Here is an 18,984-nt window from a genome sequence, read left to right on the forward strand (position 1 = left end):
CTAAAAAAAAAAATAATAATACTCATAAAATGGGATTCATCACATTTACATAACATGCTATTTCTTTTTCTTGTACAGACATACATTTGTCTCTACATTTGTGAGTTGTGACTCACCACACAACTTTATTTTTACAATTTGCCCTCTAAATATGCCACATCACGGCTTTATCTCAAGCAATCATCGCGTCTCCATATTTCCTGTTATTGTTCGACGCGCTCAGATAAGCCGAGCAAGGAGCCCATGGGTCTGTTTCCTCCTCACGTCTTCAGTGGCGTTGCGCCTTTGAAATTTGCCGCCTTTTTGTGTAACTGCGGCCTAGCAGTTTCCTCTTCTCGTGATGAACGCCTACTTCCTCCGCCTCTTTCACCTCTCTTTCTTTATCTCTCTGTCTTTCTCACTAGTTAAGAGAAGTTTAAAGTGAAATAGTGTGATAAATACGGGTGTAGTCTTGAGTTTGAAGTGTTTTGTTGATGATGCATCTCGGTGGAGAAGCAGGACTCTGCACTGCTGAGGAGTAATCGATTTAAAGAGTAGGAAACATCAACTTGTTCGAGCGGCTGCTGGTTGAGAAGGTTTCCGGGTAAGTTTCTTTATGCTTACGGATGAGTCCGGGCCGCTCAGGGTGTGGCTTTGGCCACTGGGGTCAACTCTGTGACCCCTAATATATCACTACAGATCTGTCTGTGAACCGGTTGAATTTTTCTTTTTGTAAATCTAAATACATTGCTGAAACGTTTGGTCTGTTTGCTTCATTGAGGTGTCTCCATAGAGCAGGCGAGATGATCCGTATTGGCCTAGACACTTGAATGTGCTTTGAAATATGTAATTTAGATTTGATTTGCAGTGTTTTAGACTGTGCATCTGTTGAGTGACATTTCCACACTGTACTCTGCTGTGTTTACTAAACAGATGCATATTTTTAGTGCATAGTATCATATAACAGTTTTTTTTGTGGGTGGATGGTTGTTTTAAGATTGCAACTTTAATCAGTATTCTTTTAATATGTTGTTTTTTTTTACTAGAAGGTGTAGTATCCTTGGTATTGTTGAGATGTAGACGTGAGGAGCTGGAGATGTGGAAACCGCTGCTAAGCTGTAGAGTAATTTGACAGGATATCCTGGTTACTGTATGAGAGGTAGAGGAGTTGTTTTTGACACTAGGCGTCCGCTGCGGCTCAGCCTGAAAGAAAGAGCACAGAATCTCCTGAATGTCTGCTTTGTTAGTTTTTTTTGTTTTTGTTAGTTGTGTTTTTTTGCTTATGGTAGAGGAGAGTAGAAGTAGAGGAGAGTTAGGTATTTGATTGTAAGTTTAATGTCTGTTGTATGTTGAAACATCATTCTTTGCTGATGTTCATCTCTCACTGTTTTCCAAACAGAGATTGCACTAAAAAAACAAAAACAAACGGGTAATATCATGCTGTTTTAGACAGTTGTTTGTACATTTGATTTTGGAATCTGAATATGGTATTTGTTCAGAACCATGGAATATGTCAAAGTATGTAAAATTGCCACATGATGCCTTCACTGTACAGTAGTACTGCAGTACATTTTGTAATGGTAGTGTAAAAAAAATGTACAAAAACACTTCACACTTTACTAAAGAAAAGAAATCCAGTGATTACAAATACAAATTTTTATTAAAAATGTTTGCATTTATTTATTTAAATGTTGTAGTAGTAGTAGTAGTAGTACTTATTAAATAATAATAATTATTATTAATATTTACTATTGTTAATATAATAAAGTAATATTTAAAATAGCATGTATTTATTGATAGTTAATCATGAAATTCAGTAATTAAAAATACAAATGTTTATTATTAATGTTTGCAAAAATAATTTATTATTTAAATATTAAATATTTCTGTTAATGATGATAAAAATTACAATTTATTATTGTTATTATCATTATTTGGTTATTATCACTTTAATAATTATAATAATTATCATTATTTTATATTGTTATTCATAATTATTTTATTATGGATGGTATAATTAACAACATTTAAAATATTTTGCTATTATAAATAGTTTATTCTGTAAGTTATTGATATTTATTATCATAAATATAATAAATCAGTATTTAAAATAGCATGTATTTAGTCATATTTAATAATAATAATAATAATAATAATAATAAATTAATGATGATAATAATAATAATAATAATAATAATAATAATAATAACGTACTTGACAGCAAAAACATGAAATTCGGTAAATAAAAATACAAATGTTTATTATTTTTGTTTGCAAATATTTATTTAAATGTAGTAATAATATTATATATAATATTTATTTGTCGTTATTTGAAATAACAATTTTTTTTAAATTCTATTATTATAAATGATATATTAACATTTTTTCTTATTATTAATAGTTTATTATTTGTTTAGTTATTCATATTTATTATCATTAATATAATAAAGCAGTATTTAAAATAGCATGTATTTAATAATAATAATAATAATAATAATAATAATAATAATAATAATAATAATAAATATTAGTATAATAATAATAATAATAATAACACCAAGAAAAGAAAATAAATTCACTAAGTAAACATACAGATGTTTATTACTAATGTTAATATTAAGTTAATACATAATACATTTATTAATAATAATAATAATAATAATAATAATAATAATAATAATAATAAAAATGTATATAATAAAATAATGATGATAATAATAATAATAATAATAATAATAATAATTATTATTATTATTATTATTATTATTTGTTTATTATTTGTTTATATTATAGCTATAACTAAAAAATTTTAAATGACTATTTTATATTATTATTTTATAATTATATTATGAATGCTATAATTAACTAAATTAAACATGTTAGTACTATTACGTTTTTTTATTGTTTAGTTATTTATATTTAATATCATGAATATAATAAAGCAATATTTAAAATCATATGCATTTAATATTTAATCAATTAATAATAGTTAATAAATAAAACAAAAACTAATAGAATAATAACTATAATTTTAAATAATGATAATGGTTATTATTATTATTATTATTATTATTATTATTATTATTATTATGGTTAAAATATCTAAAACTGTGTTTCATTTGATGTCTCAGTCCCAATTCAGGTGTTTTTTGTCATTCAGTGTAAGATCCCTATGTAACATACAAAGTGTGCATTATTGTCTGAAGCTGTGTCTGAATACACTCATTTTCACTCACACTTTTCCTCATGTGAACGGTGTGACGTTCAATATGAATAGTGAATGAGTCAGCGGTTTTGCACAATACATGTGTGAATGAATGTGCACAATGCCTGTTGCGTATGTTCGTCATGCTCTCGTGAGTTGAGCACCGAGGCGAGATGTCATGATAGACGTGAGCACAGTCTGAATCTCCTTTCCTTCCACACTGACAGGCAGCTACACTCAGTTGTATGAAAATGTCTCTTGGCATCATTCTGACGTTTACATCATTACTATAGCAACCGATGAAAATATTCCAGATATTGACTATGTTTGTGTCTTGGCATCATTCTGACGTTTACATCATTACTATAGCAACCGATGAAAATATTCCAGATATTGACTATGTTTGTGTCTCTCAAAACGGGACCCACAGTTCTGTCTCTCTAAAAAAAAAAATGTTTGTAGGAACAAGGCACAGGTTAGACCTGCAGGGTAGAAATGAGAGCTGACCGAGACAAAGACCATGAGTAGCAATAACTCAGTAGCTGTCTCGCGTGTCTTTGTTGCTCAGCGCAGATAAAGCTCGCTGCTCTTTTGTAGCCCCTGCCGGTGTGGGCCCTCTGTGCTCTGGGGCCCTTTGTAGAGGTGTCAGATGAATCACTGGAGGGCTCTTTTGAAATCTATACAGGACGTGGGCAATCCAGTGAAGCGAAACCTGGTGAGAGTGTGAACTTCTAAGCATTCTTTCACTTTCTTCCACAACTGACGGACTGCAGCTGTTCGGCTTGGTGGTGTTGTGCTCTCTGCGGGAGTGAAGTCTTAACATTTAAACCGCACTGGGACTGTCACTCTGACAACCACATGCTGAACCATCCATGATGATCAGCAGCATCTAATAAAGGTTTGACTGCAAGGATGAACAGGCATTCGATATCGCATTCGATATTAAGCTCGATATGGCGTAGCTTGTCAGAGATTTACGTCTCTGTGTATTAATTGCCGCTCCAGCGGAACCTGAGCGGAACGCACGTGATGGAGATTTACTACTAATCAAAGCACCGGCTTCATTGACTAAACGCGCCTCACAATATCGTTCGATATATTGTCCAGCCCTAGCTAAATGATTACAATACTCATATGTATCATGCTGTTTGCAAGATATCCCATGGTACTTCCCAGAATACCATGGTATTTTAATAGTACATGACCAAAAAAAACCTAAAAACATGACGTCTTGGTACATTTGGTACATGGTACATTTACCACAAACATGATATTTCCATGGTGTATGTCCAAAAAACATGGTATTGCAATGGTATATGCCAAGAGACATGGCATTATCATAGTAGTACATGCTGCAAAACATGGTTTTACCATAGAACATGTCCACAAACATGGTATTGCCATGGTGCATATGCCAAAAACATGGTATTGCAATGGTATGTTTCCAAAAACATGGCATTAATATAGTAGTACATGCCATAAAACATGGTTTTACCATAGAACATGTCCACAAACATGGTATTGCCATGGTGCATGTGCCAAAAACATGGTATTGCCATGGTGCATGTGCCAAAAACATGGTATTGCAATGGTATGTTTCCAAAAACATGGCATTAATATAGTAGCACATACCATAAAACATGGTTTTACCATAGAACATGTCCACAAACATGGTATTGCCATGGTGCATGTGCCAAAAACATGGTATTGCAATGGTATGTGTCCAAAAACATGGCATTACTATAGTAGTACATGCTGCAAAACATGGTTTTACAATAGAACATGTCTACACACATGGTATTGCCATGATGCATGTGCCAAAAACAAGGTATTGCAATGGTATGTGTCCAAAAACATGGCATTACTATAGTAGTACATACCATAAAACATAGTTTTACCATAGAACATATCCTCACACATGGTATTTCCATAATGCATGTCCCAAAAATAGGGTATTGCAATAGTATGTGTTCAAAAACACGGCATTATCATAGTAGTACATGCAGTCAAACGTGGTTTTACCATAGTACATGTTCACAAACATGGTATTGCCATGGTGCATGTCAAAAAACTAGGTGTTGCAGTAGTATGTGTTCAAAAACATGGCATTGGCATAGTAGTACATGCCACAAAACATGGTTTTACCAAAAAGCATGTCCACAAACATGGTATTGCCATGGTGCATGTCCCAAAAACGTGGTATTGCACGCCACAAAACATGGTTTTACCATAGAACTTGTCCACAAACATGGTATTGCCATGGTGCATGTCAAAAACATGGTGTTGCAATAGTATATGTTCAAAAACATGGTATTGGCATAGTATTACATGCCACAAAACATGGTTTTACCAAAAAAACATGTCCACAAACATGGTATTGCCATGGTGCATGTCCCAAAAACGTGGTATTGCAATAGTATTGCACGCCACAAAACATGGTTTTACCATAGAACATGTCCACAAACATGGTATTTCCATGGTGCATGTCAAAAACATGGTGTTGCAATAGTAAACTGTATGTTCAGAAACATGGCACAAAACATGGTTTTACCATAAAACATGTCCACAAACATGGTATTGCCATGGTGCATGTCCCAAAAACATGGTATTGCAATGGTATGTGCACAAAAACATGGTATTGCCATAGTATTACACACCTCAAAACATGGTTTTACCATGTCCACAAACATGTTTTCTATGGTATATGTGTCCTAAAACATGGTATTACCATGGTATGTCTAGAAAACTGTTACAATAATGTGCAGTATGGTAATGAGGGTATAGTGTAGTTGCAGTTTCTCAACTTCAGTTTTTTTCTCACAGTGAAGGTTGAATGTTTTGAGGAAACTGATGGTGGACATGGCCACTGGCCAGAGTGATTGATTAATTCAGTGGGTTTTACAGAAGAGATTGAATAGAAGAGCAGGCAGTGCTGTGTGTGTCCCTGCCCCCCTTCAGAGAGACAGAGACATCTCTAGGCCTGCCTGTTGAAATGACTGGACTATTAAGCCATCTGAAGAAATCAAATCCCGTCTGTCAGTCTGTTTTCTTCTCGGTTCCTTTCAACAGCATTATTGTGTAGGTTTAAGAAACAATGTCTATCAAAAATGCAAATTTGTTTCACTTTAATTTGTCTTTTGTTTCATAGAACTTTTTGATAGACAAGACATGAATGCTTTAGCGAAAAAAAAAAAAAAGAAGAACTGTAATAGACATGGTTTGGTGAAATCACCTTACATGGCTTGTTGCTTGTGTCCCACTGGCTTTGTGGTTGTATCCACATATCCAGCATTTCATGCTTTACTGTTAAATCAACAGACATTGTGGAATAAAACCACTTGTACTTGAATGTTGTAATAGCTTTGTGCACAAGTTTTATTCTCTCTTAGTGCAGCCAGACCTGTGAAACCTAGTAAAATAAGTAGAATGTGTAAATATGTAAAGAAAAGTGAAATAGAGCTATACTAAATCTTGTAGCCCTTTTATGACCATATCTGTGTTGAAAAAATTCTTCCAAAAATGTTTTCAATCTTTCATCCTCATCTGTGACTTTTTCCTTGATTAAAATTATAACAAAAGTTTGATAAATGTTTTATCTAATGTTTAATATGCAAATCAGTGATTCGATTTCAACATGGATAGACTACCACAGGTATACATGTCAGCTGTTTGGATGCTAGTACTGGATTAACAAATCAATTTCTTATTTTTAATCAATACGGTTATGGGTTCTTAAAACACAAGATCAGTCTTTTAGTCTATGCTGTTTTCTCTTGTTGAATGAACTTCACTAAACATTATTTGTAGCACTCCTGCCATTCAAAATTCACAATAAGCTTTGTGTTTTGTTACTTTTAACGTGAAAGTCCCAGCTTTCAAATTCAGTTAATTTTATTATGAAATACAAACAATGTTTTGTTTTTATGACACTCTTTAGTGTGGGTGTTAGCTGTAGCCACCTCAGTTCAAGCAGCATGTGAACCGTTCATCTCTTCCTCTTTACTACTAGTTACAGCAAGAAATAAACATAAGGTTTGTTGAAAGAAACCGCTTGCCAATATGTATAATTTTTCATGTAATCGATCAATCAGTGTTTCAACTGTCAATAAAACAGCTAAACGGTGTCATGTAATGTTACTTTTACCTCAGAAAAGTCGTTCAGTGTCCATAAACTTGATGATGAGCTAGGAAAAATAACTGCAGAGATGAGCATTTTGCTAGATGTTTATTTAATCTGTTGTGTTTGTTACTATGATTGAATAAATCTGTCATGAAAGCAAGTTTGTATTTAAGCTTGTAGCAAGTTTTTGGTCACGTGTTTGTCAAGTTCTGAGGGGAAAAGAGAAGTTTAAAACCACAGTTTACTATGTGGTTTCCACAACTATCACTCAGTAGCAAAAATCTCACTTTAAACTTGAAAATTCACACGAGGTGCCACTGTTATTCTAAGTGATCTTTAGTAAGCATTCTGTAGTGTTCATGGGGCGATACAGACTCTGCCACTGGGCAAATGTTTTGTGCTCCTAAATAAATAAAAGTTGCCCTTTGTTTACAGTATCTCAAATCGTAAGTCAAACGGATAAAAAATACAACTATGTGCAGCTATTCTGTCTATTTATACGACAGCTGAGAGCTTTACATAAATCCTGGTACTGGGATTTATTGACTTCTGTCAGCTGAAATCATGCCATCTGTAATGGGGAAACTTCTTATGAGGAATGAAACATTTCCAAGAGACCCACCCTGGAAAGATGCAAGTTCTGATGGAGCAGATGCCATAGCAACAGAGCCTGGGGTAGTGTCTGTGGAGATTATTATGGGATGAGTCATGGCAGAGTGACATGGCAGCTTGTTTGAATGGGCTGAATGAATGCTTGTTTCACAGGCTGCGTGTGTTCTTGTTTTCTCTCCAAGAATCATCCCCATGCATTATGGAATGGGGGATTAAAAATGTAACAGGGTTTATCCACGAGGACTAAAGATGATCCGCTCTGTCCCGAGTGTCAGGAGTGCTATATAATTCACACAAGGAATTTAGCGGATGTCAGTTTTACTTTATCGGCTCACCTAACCTTTTCTTTTAGAAGATGTACTGTTTTTGATGTACATTATATGAGACTTCAGATATGTATAATGTTATTAAGTACTGTAAATATTGCGAGCCAGATACTTGAGCTGGAATTAACTTCTGTTAGTTTGACTACAGCTGTAAAGACAAAGCTTGTTTTTAAAGTGCAAATGACTTTATTTGTTAATGTGCTTTAGAGAGTGATTTTATTGCTGTTTGAAATGGGCTAAAAGAAAATAGTCAATTTAATTTTGTCCAATAGTCCATATCATGGAAAACAACATTTCCTTTGCTCTTCTGAAATAAAGAGTTCAGCGTACTGAATTGTATCACCAATACAAAGCTGCAGTCAGCAATCCACCACGACTATTTATATAAACTAAACAGCAAAAATGAGTCATTTGTCAACATGTCACTTTGTCATCATTATGACATACAACCATGAGCACAATAATATGTAACAACCTGTGTTTTCATATCCTATGACTTTTCAGTACTCAGCAGCTTGGCACACGCTGTGATTATATAGAACAACACTGTTGATTTTGAAGAAACTTGTAACCTTGACAAAACAAACTTTTTTTTGGCAAATCATTTTAGTCTCTTTTTTTTCAGACTTTAGTTCTGTAGATGTTAGGGCTGCTCGATTTTGGCAAAAATCAGAGTCGTGATTATTTTGGTCAATATTGTAATCATGACTATTTAACACGATTATGACTGGGTCCAAAACTTTTATTAGTGATTTATTTAAATAGCAATACAAAAGAAAAGCCAAAAATATATAAAAATACAGCAAAAAAAAGTGCTTTTTAAAAAAATACTGAATACTTTTATGCAAGTCTAAAGTAGTCTACCACAGAAATTGAATTTTTTGAATGTAAAATTAAACGGCGTCTTCACTGTAATAGTTAAACATGCTTTGTTCTTTCTTAAATTCTTTATTAAAAAAGTCAATACAAAAGTCGATTTATTAATATTAAGCACAGAGACGGCAGAAGGAATATTATTTGTTGGCACTTTAAATGCCACGCGGATCCAATATACTGCTACACACGTATTTTCATTCTTAACCGTTTGATTATTTAAGACGTAACTGACAAGAATTTGCATGAATATTTACCAAGCTCCTCATTTTGAAATATTTAAGCGTGTATTTGACCGTTTAGGTGCGCACCTTGAGCTAAAAGATAACTTTACATGTCCGTGTTCTGCTCCGTCTCTGAGCGCATACTCGGAACAGCGCAAGTTTTCTTATGCGCTATTAAAAACACAACATCAAAGAAACATTAATAAATCAAGCACGTCATGTTTTAAGTCACGTTACATGATTTTGCTTGATTTGCATGTAAAATTAGGCTTTTATGGAGGAGCGGAACGGGGTGCAATAATTATTTAATCTCGATTACTGCATTTCCATGATCGTTTGAAGCAGAAATCAAAATCGAATTTCGATTATTTGCACAGCCCTAGTAGATGCTCTATAACATTCATTTAAAAGTGACCTTTTCCCCCTTTTCACAAGATGTAATCACTTATTATATCATTTTGAAAATGACTATTTTGAATGAAAGCAGAAACCCGCTGTTTTTCCAAAATAGGGCTGTACCTTTACAGCTCGTACTTCAAATTCTCTGCTAAAAAACATCTGTTTGTTTTAATTATCATGTCTGTCGCTCTGAAATCATGCTTTTTAAAGCCATGTTTGTTTAAACTTCTGATAATACTGTTTTCTGTTGCAGAGTGAGTACTAAATGAGTACTAAACAAAGTTCTCTTTCATGTTTTATTGCGCTTTAAACTGTCAAATACACACAAGTTTATTTTAAAAACACACGAGTTACAAAAATAGTCGGTAATGTCTGTGAAGGTAAACAACTGGGAGAGAAATCGCATGTTTATATTAGATCTGTGTGTCAGCAGTGTAATATACGGTAAAAAAAAAAAATCAATAAATCCACTGCTGTCTTGTCTCCACTGCGGCTGGTACTCTAAATAGTGTGCTGTGCTGTCTGTGCAGCTTACGACAGAACAGTTAGCATGCTTTGCTAACTTTTGGTTGTCACTTGCGAAAACAAAATGACGACGCCATGTGTGGAAACATGCAGATTAAGATCCCCTTCCTAAGTCATGGGGGAGCGAAATCTGAGCGGATCGTTTTTTTTTTTTTCCACATGCATGCAGAGAAATGCTAACCAAAACAAAGTTACTGGGTTGTCCTTTTTCACATATTCTGGTATTCTTGGTAGATGCACTGGGGGCCCTGTATAGCTCTTAAACACGGAAAAAGTCTGATTTTTATGATATGTCACTTTTAAATGTTAATGTTAAATTTGAGCTGAATAGGTGCTACATATATTGTCTGATGGCAGTTGATCGCTGTATTAGTTTTAGTTTAAAAGCAAAGTTCAGCCATGAATAAAGAAGTGATTAAAAGACACTCAAGTTTGTAGATCTTACTGCAGTAATTAAAATGTCCCAGTGTCAGATGTCACAAAGGAGAAATATTCTTGTATATTGAGCGTGAATGTCTCGCAGTGACACCGCACCAGTCAAAGCTTTGCATTCCTGAAATCATTTTCAAGGTTTTCCAGAAGAATTCCTCAGTGTCAGCTCTTGCACATTAGCAGCAGACTATCTAGTTACAGAAAGAGCTCTCTGTTCATTTGTTGTAACAGATAACAAAGAGGTAAATAGTAAGAAAATACATATAGAGCACATAGATAAAATGGTTAGGTGACAAAATAAGGCGTAGTTCTTCCAAAAATAAAATTCTGTCATTAATTACACTCACTCCTGTCGTTCCAAACCTGTAAGTTCTTTGTTCATCCTCGGAACTCAAATTATTAGAATATTTTTGATGAAATTTTTGATTTTCTGACTCTGCATAGACAGCAAAGCAACTACAAAAACAAAAATAATGACTTTATCCAACATGTTTTTCTCTTCTGTCAGTCTTCGCCATACGTTGACGAGAGTACCATGATGCATAAAGAGACATACATAGTATAACCCTAGCTTTCTCTCTCTGTCTCCCTCTACAGGCTTGGATGAGAGCCAGGCAGCAGTGAGCGGCCACATCCTCCATCAGCGCAGCCATGCCGCCCCCAGCAGACATTGTGAAGGTGGCCATCGAGTGGCCGGGGGCCTTTCCCAAACTTATGGAGATTGACCAGGTCAGTGCATATGGCTACAGTATGCATTTAAATGCATGTATACAGTGCCTTGCAAAAGTATTCAAACCCCTTCATTTTTTTTCACATTTTGTTTTGTTGCAGCATTATGTTAAACTGCTTTACACTCCATACACCATAATAATGACAAAGCAAAAACCAGATTTGTAAATTTTACAAATGTATTAAAAATAAAACACTGAAATAAGTACATTGCATAAGTATTCATACCCTTAACTCAGTACATAGTTGAAGCACCTTTACAGCCTCAAGTCTTTTTGGGTATGATGTGACAAGCACATCTGCATTTGGCAATTATCTGCCATTCTTTGCCTCACCTTTTTACCTTTCAAGCTCTGTCAGCTTGGATGGGGCTGGCAGACATTTTCTAGAGTCCTAGTTGTTCTAATCGTCTTCCATTATGGATAATGGAGGCTACATGCTTCTGTAAACCTTCAATGCAGCAGATTTTTTTCTGAATTCTTCCCTAGATCATTGCCTTAACGCAAGTCTGTCACTGAGCTCTACAGGCAGTTATCTTGACCTCAGGACTTGGTTTTTGCTGTGATATGCATTTTCAGCTGTTAGACCTTTTCTGAGAGGTGTGTGCGTTTCTAAAGCATACTCATTCAAATGAATTTGCCACAGTTTAACTCCACTCGAAGTGTAGTAACATCTAGAAGCAATATGAATGCTCCTGAGCTAAATTTCGAGTGTCCCAGAAAAGGGTATGAATACTTATGCAACGGGATCTTTTCAGTTTTTTTATTTTTAATAAATGTAGACAAATGTTAAAAACTAATTTTTTGCTTTGCCATTATGGAGTAAGGAGTGTAGATTGATGTGGGGAAAAAAAGTAATTTAAAGCAGTTTAACATAAGGCAGCAACATAACAAAATGTGAAAAAAATGAAGGGGTGTGAATAAATTCGCAAGGCACTGTATATACAATAGTGCATGTTTGCTTTTTCTCCCAAAGATGTAAATTCTATAAAAATACAATCCTTTATGTTGTTTTAAAACTTCTTGACATAAATGACATTTCATAAGCACAGCTGTTGATATCTGAAAATGCAACACCAAAAAGAGACCCTACAGTCCTTTAATAATTATGTGCTTCACAGAAGAATAAGTAATGTGGGTTTGGAACAACTTGCTGATTAAATAATGACTTGCTTGAACTATTGCTTTAACATTTGAGAGAGAAGGCCCTGCAGTGTGCGTCTGACTGATGAAGACGATGTGCTTTAAAAACTGTTGAGACAAACCTTGCATAAATCACCCTGAAGTTCTTTATTCATCATTTGTCCTTATTCTGAAATTCTTTATTCGTTCTTTGTTGCTATTGACTTGACTCAACCAAACGTTTGATCAAAAGTTGTAGAAACTCATTTCAATGCAGCAGCATTATTGGGTTTATTATTGGGTATATTGGGTGTATTATTTGTAAAGAAATATGAGCTCCAAAAATACAGGAAAAACGTTTTTTTATTGTTTCGTTTTCTGCAGAAAAAGCCTCTCTCAGCCATCATTAAAGAAGTCTGTGAAGGGTAAGTAATAAGCTTTTTTTTTTCAGTCACACATGCATCACCTTTCAGTGAAATTTGCCATTCTGACATAGAAATGGTCCATTAATGTGATTTTTGCAGGGCGTTATATAATTGTGTTTTTATGACGAATAGGAATGTAGCGGTATTATCAATATTGTGGTATTGCGATAGCAAAACTGTCTCAATATCTTTGTGATCACATGACGATATGAAACGATAGGTCTTCTAGGCAAAAAGTGTAGTTTTTAAAATATATTTAAACTTCTTATTCTAACATAAAAGGTCTTTAAAGTTGTGTTTTGGGCCGTTATGCTTTGGGACAGTATCTGTCAAACAAACTAAAACTGAAAGCGCAATATGGCTTTATCCCTTCATCAACTTCATCAAATTTTCGCTGTGCGAAGTGCACACTTCGTTCAGGCAATCAGCTCGTGATACAGTGTTTTTCACACCTCAGAATGCATGTGCTGTAAAAGTTTAGCGTGTATTTGGGAACGCAACAGCCACCAGTTATGCTTCATTTCCGCAGCAGATGATTAGATTTGTAGTGAGACGTGTTTTTGTAAGCCTGACAAAATAAAAGCTCTACTGCCGTTTCCGTCAAAATAAAAGCTTAAAAGTGCAGTATGTGTTGCTCACAGCTAGTGGTTTAAATAAGTAACGTTACTGCAGATCTAATTCAAAATATTTCTTTCAAGTGTAGAAATTAGAAAATAAGTGTTGTAATGTCCCTACTGTAGTGTAAAGTAAAAATAATGTACCTATGAAAGATTCATTTTCATTTATTTTACAGTGCAATTGTTTTACAATATATGGCTTTAGGGGGAGACACTGCAGGCAAAAATGCTGTTTTTTCATGCACCTGTCAAGTCAAGGTTTTTCATAGTGTTTTTTTAGACTAGTGGAAAGAAAACCATCCAAAAAACACGGTTAAGTGTTTCTTTTATAGCACTTTATCTACTTGTGTCAATAGATTTCAATTATAATGCATATTTTTAAAGGCTGTTTTCTCAAAATGAGAAAATCCATAAATCTCCACTTCAGTAACACTTACACACACCAAACTTTACATTTTTATTCCTGTCTATATTCTGAAGGTTTTTAAAGAGGGATTTGTTCATATATAATTTGCTTGATTTTATACAACATTTTAATTCCCAAAAAATGGTAAAAAATATATATATATATAGTGTTTCCTGTCTGTTCTACGTTTTTCCGAATTATGCCATGATGAAATGAGATTTTTCCCTCTGTAAAAACTTTTAGCTCTAATATGTAAAAAAAAAAATGAACAAGAGTTTTGAAACCGACTTCGTCCAGTGTTTAGATTTTTGTGCTAGAAATGTATGCAAATTAGTGCATATTTCTTTAAATAATGCCTCATTTGCATATTTAAACCTAACATTTTAGAAAACTTGTAATACAAAAAATGTTTGCAATTATCAAAGTAATCAATGAACTGGGTAAGTAAGGTGATAACTATTAGTTATTTTTTTTACCCTGTTCACTTGCAGTGTCTTGCCTTAAAGTTCAGGTACAAGTCAATTCACTGACTTTTTTCTGCCTTAAATTTTCTTAGTTTAGAAAATAGGTTGGAGCTCTTAATGAACTCAAAGTGCATTAGATGGAAGATTTTTTTTCCCCCTGAGGCTTAATTTGTCTTTTTTTTTTTTTTTAATATCACAATAAATATCGTGTCATGGACATCATATCACAGTATTATCGTATTGTGCGATTTTGATATTGTTACATCCCTATTAAATTGATATTTGGTCAAAGCCTGTAGTAAATTCTACATTATTTTGTTTAGTTCAGAATCTGGGAAGAATCATAATCTCTATTTGAGTCAAAAATCGTGATTCTCAATCTATCCAGAATATGCGGCTCCAAACAAAAACACACATTACCGAATTTCATCTGAATTTTCTTTCATTAGGTGGAACTTGCCAAACCCTGAAACCTTTGCTCTGCAGAATGCTGACTCAACCAACTTCTACATCACCGAAAAGGTTAAATGCAACATTTTGAAAAGAAGCTCAATAATAAAAATACCTCATAGCAGTGCATAACAATAGCTATTTCATCTGTCTTTCCACAGAATCGCAACAACATCAAAAATGGCTCCATTCTGCGGCTTACTACGTCAGCTGTGAGTAGCAAATTTGAGTTTATATATGTATTTTTGGCCTTTCTAAAGGCTTTATCAGCAGGAGGGACCTGGCTTTATCCTCTGAAGCCCTGCTCCGTCCAGCTGGGGCCGGTAATCCTTCAGATGTGAGGGGTGATAGGTTACATTACAAAAGCTTCCTAAAGTGTCAGCAGCTGAGAAACATTCTTGCGTGACCTGTCAAGGCGTAAATGTGCCCAGCTGTCATTATTTTCTCTCTGATGGTTACAGATTGCCTCTTTGTTATAAAAATGTATTGTCGTTTTGTATTGTCGTTATATTAGAATGGATATTTCATTCAGAAACTACTGTTCATATGACCCATCTGAATTTGTGGCTTGGAAATGATGATGATATTTAAAGCTGATGTCTGTGACATTTGAAACCGTCCCCTCTAGCATAATGACAACAATGACTGTTTCTCTTCCTGTGATGTTCTGCACCGGCCGCCACTGATATTTAACAGCCATCAGTGCTTGGTGCTGTTTCAATAGAAGAAAGCAATTCATGATGAAGCATATATTTATAATGCTGTATTCGGTTACATTACTGCAATCCAAGGTGCTTTTTTAAGATGATCAAAGCAAATTTATTTTAAAGAGAAGAGAGATTGAAATTAATGTCATTGGTTTGATATTGTGCATCTAATGCAATTGTCATGTGTAAACAAATTATGCTTTTTTTTTTTATTTAAAAATAATTAAAAAATAATGTCAAATGTGCTCAGAAAAGGCCATCACTGATCACTGTTAACTTATGTTAATGCCATTTCTGCATTGTCCTTAACAATATAACAGTTAAATACAACTAAAACATGAAAAAAAAAACATTTGTTACCTAAAATAAAAAAATGAACTGTAATAAAATATAATTTAATTATATTAATTTAGATATTAATTTATTATTATTTATCAATTATAATTTAATTTAATTTTTAATTTATTTATTTTATTTGGTAATTGCCAAAGCAATGTTCATCGTTTTCATTAAGTTTAACTTGATGTACTAAAATAACTACAACCAAAACTGACATAAAAAGTAACACAAACTATATATATATATTTTTATTATTATTATTAGTGCTTTTAAATCGATTAATCGCAATTAATTACATGCAAATTAAAAGTTTTTGTTTACATAATATATTGTGTGCTCTGTATATTTATGTTTATAAATATATTTATAATATTTATTATAATATTTAAGAAATATTTACACGTGTGTGTGTGTGTGTGTGTGTATATATATATATATATATATATATATATATATATACCATTTTTATATAACACGCACATATATCCTGTAAATACTTTTTTTTTGGATGCGATTAATCGTGACTAATCACGATTAATCAATTTGAGAGCACTAATTAAGATTTTATTCATTTTTATTATGTTATATAGATATTTTTAAAAAATTCAATGTCAAAAACACACAACAAAATTACTAACAATGTAACCAAAATAACAACTAAAATAGAGAAGTAAATATAATAAAACTAATAAAAATGCCACAATGATGCTAAAATAATACTGGTACCCAAATGCAATGACATCTAATCATCTTTGTGTGTCATATAAGTGTTGAAATACTATTTGGGGCCACTGCAAATGCAGAAATGTACTAAATGAACTAGATTTTCATTTATTTGAACATAACTTGGAGAGTAGTTTATATTTAGTCATCTAAATTGAAATGACTATATGAAAAATGGATAAATGCAGTAGAGTATGTAAAAACCATTAACTGACACACTGGCATGATTAATAACTCTCTAATGAGGGAATGATTGTGGATTCAGCGAGGCAGTAATTTAGAGACGTGTCGTCTCGCCTTCTTCCTTGAGTTGTGTGACTAAAAGGCCTGACCTCCTACATGACGATCTGTCACCCTCTCATTAACACGCCTCTTCTGTGGCCATGGTAACAGGCCCAGATGGCCCAGCAGCTGCACGAGCGCATCCAGTCGTCCAGCATGGACATGAAGCTGGACGCTCTGAAGGATCTAGCCAACTCTTCACGAGACATCACCTTTGCTCAGGAGTTCATCAACCTCGACGGCATCTCGCTGCTCACACAGATGGTCGAGAGTGGCACAGAGTAAGTAGCTGTGTTTGTTCCTCTGGCTGCCTTTCCTCCTATCTCTCTGTATACATCACAGTGCTCTTGATATTTACTTGTTTGAGTGTTCTCTTAGCAGGGCTTAAGCAATTCAAACCAGAAGACATGACCAGTGACTTGAACTGTACAACGCAATGAATCCTTTTCAGTTTTCTCAGTGGTTTTCAATAGGAGTCTTCAAATCTCAATAAACTAAACTTGTAGATAGACATAATTGAAAGTTTAGGGTCAGGATTTTTTTTTTTTAACAAGAACAATAAATCAATACTTTTATTCAGCAAAAACATTTATAAGGTTATTATGGAAGCCTGTTTCCACCAATGAATAAAAAAATAAAAAGGTGATTGCGACTTTTTATCTAACAATTCTGGCTTTTTTTTTCTCACAATTGCAAGTTTACATCTCACAATTCTGACTTTTTTTTTAGAATTGAGTGATATAAACTTACATTTGCGAGCTGTAAAGTCAGGATTGCAAGCTATGCAGGAATATCTCATAATTCTGACTACATCTCGAATTGATTTAATTTTTTTTTCCAGAATTTGAAGAATTGCAATTCTGATTTACTAAATCGCAATTAAGAGGTTATATCAAACAATTCTGAAGAAAAATGTCAGGATTGTGAGTTTATATCTTGCAATTCTGACTATAACTAGCAAATATGAGTTTATATTCACGCAATTCTGATTTAATTTCTTAGAACTGCAAGTTTATATCTCACAATTCTGACTTATTACCTTGTAATTCTGAAAAAAATAAAGCACAATTATGATATATACCATTATACTTTTTATATTTCACATTTCTGACTTAAATCGCATGTTAAAAAGTCAGAATTGCAATTCTTTATTAATATAAACTCATTAAACTCATAGACTGTTATCTCTGAATTGCGAGTTTATATCTCGCAGTTGAGGGTTTTTTTTTTAGAATATGAGAATCGCAATTCTGACTTTACACGCAATTGCGAGTTAAGTCAGAATTATGAAATATAAACTCACAATTCTGAAAAATTAAGTCAGAATTGCATGGTAATAACTCGCATTTGCATGAACTCATTCTGACTTAATTTCTCAAAACTGAGTTTATATCTCATAATTGTGTTTTTTTTTTTCAGAATTGTGAGTTTATTAGAATTGTGAGAGATAAACTCACAGTTCTGAGAAATTAAGTCAGAATTGCGAGTTTACAAGTCAGAATTGCAAGTTTATAAGTCAGAATTGCAAGATAACCCATAATTCTGACTTTTTTTGTTTATATCTCGCAATGGATTTTTTTCAGAGTTGTGAAAACTGTGAGTTTATATCACAATTCTGAGAAATTAAGTAAGAGTTGCATGATATAAACTCACATTTGTGAGTTATAAAGTCAGAATTGCAAGATATGAACTCATAATTCAGAATTTTGATTTTATATCTTGCAATTTAGATTTTTTTCATAATCACAATTCTGACTATATAACACGTAATTGCGAGTTAAGTCAGAATTGTGAAATATAAACTTGCAATTCTAAAAAATTAAGTCAGAATTGATATAAACTTGCATTTGCATAAACTCATAATTTTGACTTTTTTTTTACTCCGAATTCAGGTTTGTATCTCACAATTGTGAGTTAAGTCAGAATTGAGAGCTATAAACTCACACTAAATTATGAGACCATCACTCTATTTCCCCTCAAAACTGGACTTTATAACTTGCAATTGCAAGTTTATCTCATAATTCTG

General features: G+C 33.4%; 1 protein-coding gene across 5 annotated transcripts in view; it reads left to right on the forward strand.

Annotated features, from left to right (window-relative positions):
* Positions 1-18,984, forward strand: part of elmo1 (engulfment and cell motility 1 (ced-12 homolog, C. elegans)) — a 130,599-nt gene that overhangs the window by 43,723 nt on the left and 67,892 nt on the right. For 4 of the 5 annotated variants that reach the window (XM_073821551.1, XM_073821554.1, XM_073821553.1 and 1 more), the window contains exons 2-6: positions 11,293-11,424; positions 12,930-12,970; positions 14,907-14,979; positions 15,069-15,119; positions 17,070-17,239. In XM_073821551.1, the coding sequence (XP_073677652.1) occupies positions 11,347-11,424; positions 12,930-12,970; positions 14,907-14,979; positions 15,069-15,119; positions 17,070-17,239 (413 nt within the window). In that variant the 5' untranslated portion in view covers positions 11,293-11,346. Of the gene's footprint in view, positions 1-398; positions 584-11,292; positions 11,425-12,929; positions 12,971-14,906; positions 14,980-15,068; positions 15,120-17,069; positions 17,240-18,984 lie in introns of those variants that run through there. The other variant, XM_073821552.1, reaches the window with a different exon arrangement.

The sequence above is a fragment of the Garra rufa genome, chromosome 17 (genome assembly GCF_049309525.1).
Source record: "Garra rufa chromosome 17, GarRuf1.0, whole genome shotgun sequence".
Taxonomy (NCBI): domain Eukaryota; kingdom Metazoa; phylum Chordata; class Actinopteri; order Cypriniformes; family Cyprinidae; genus Garra; species Garra rufa.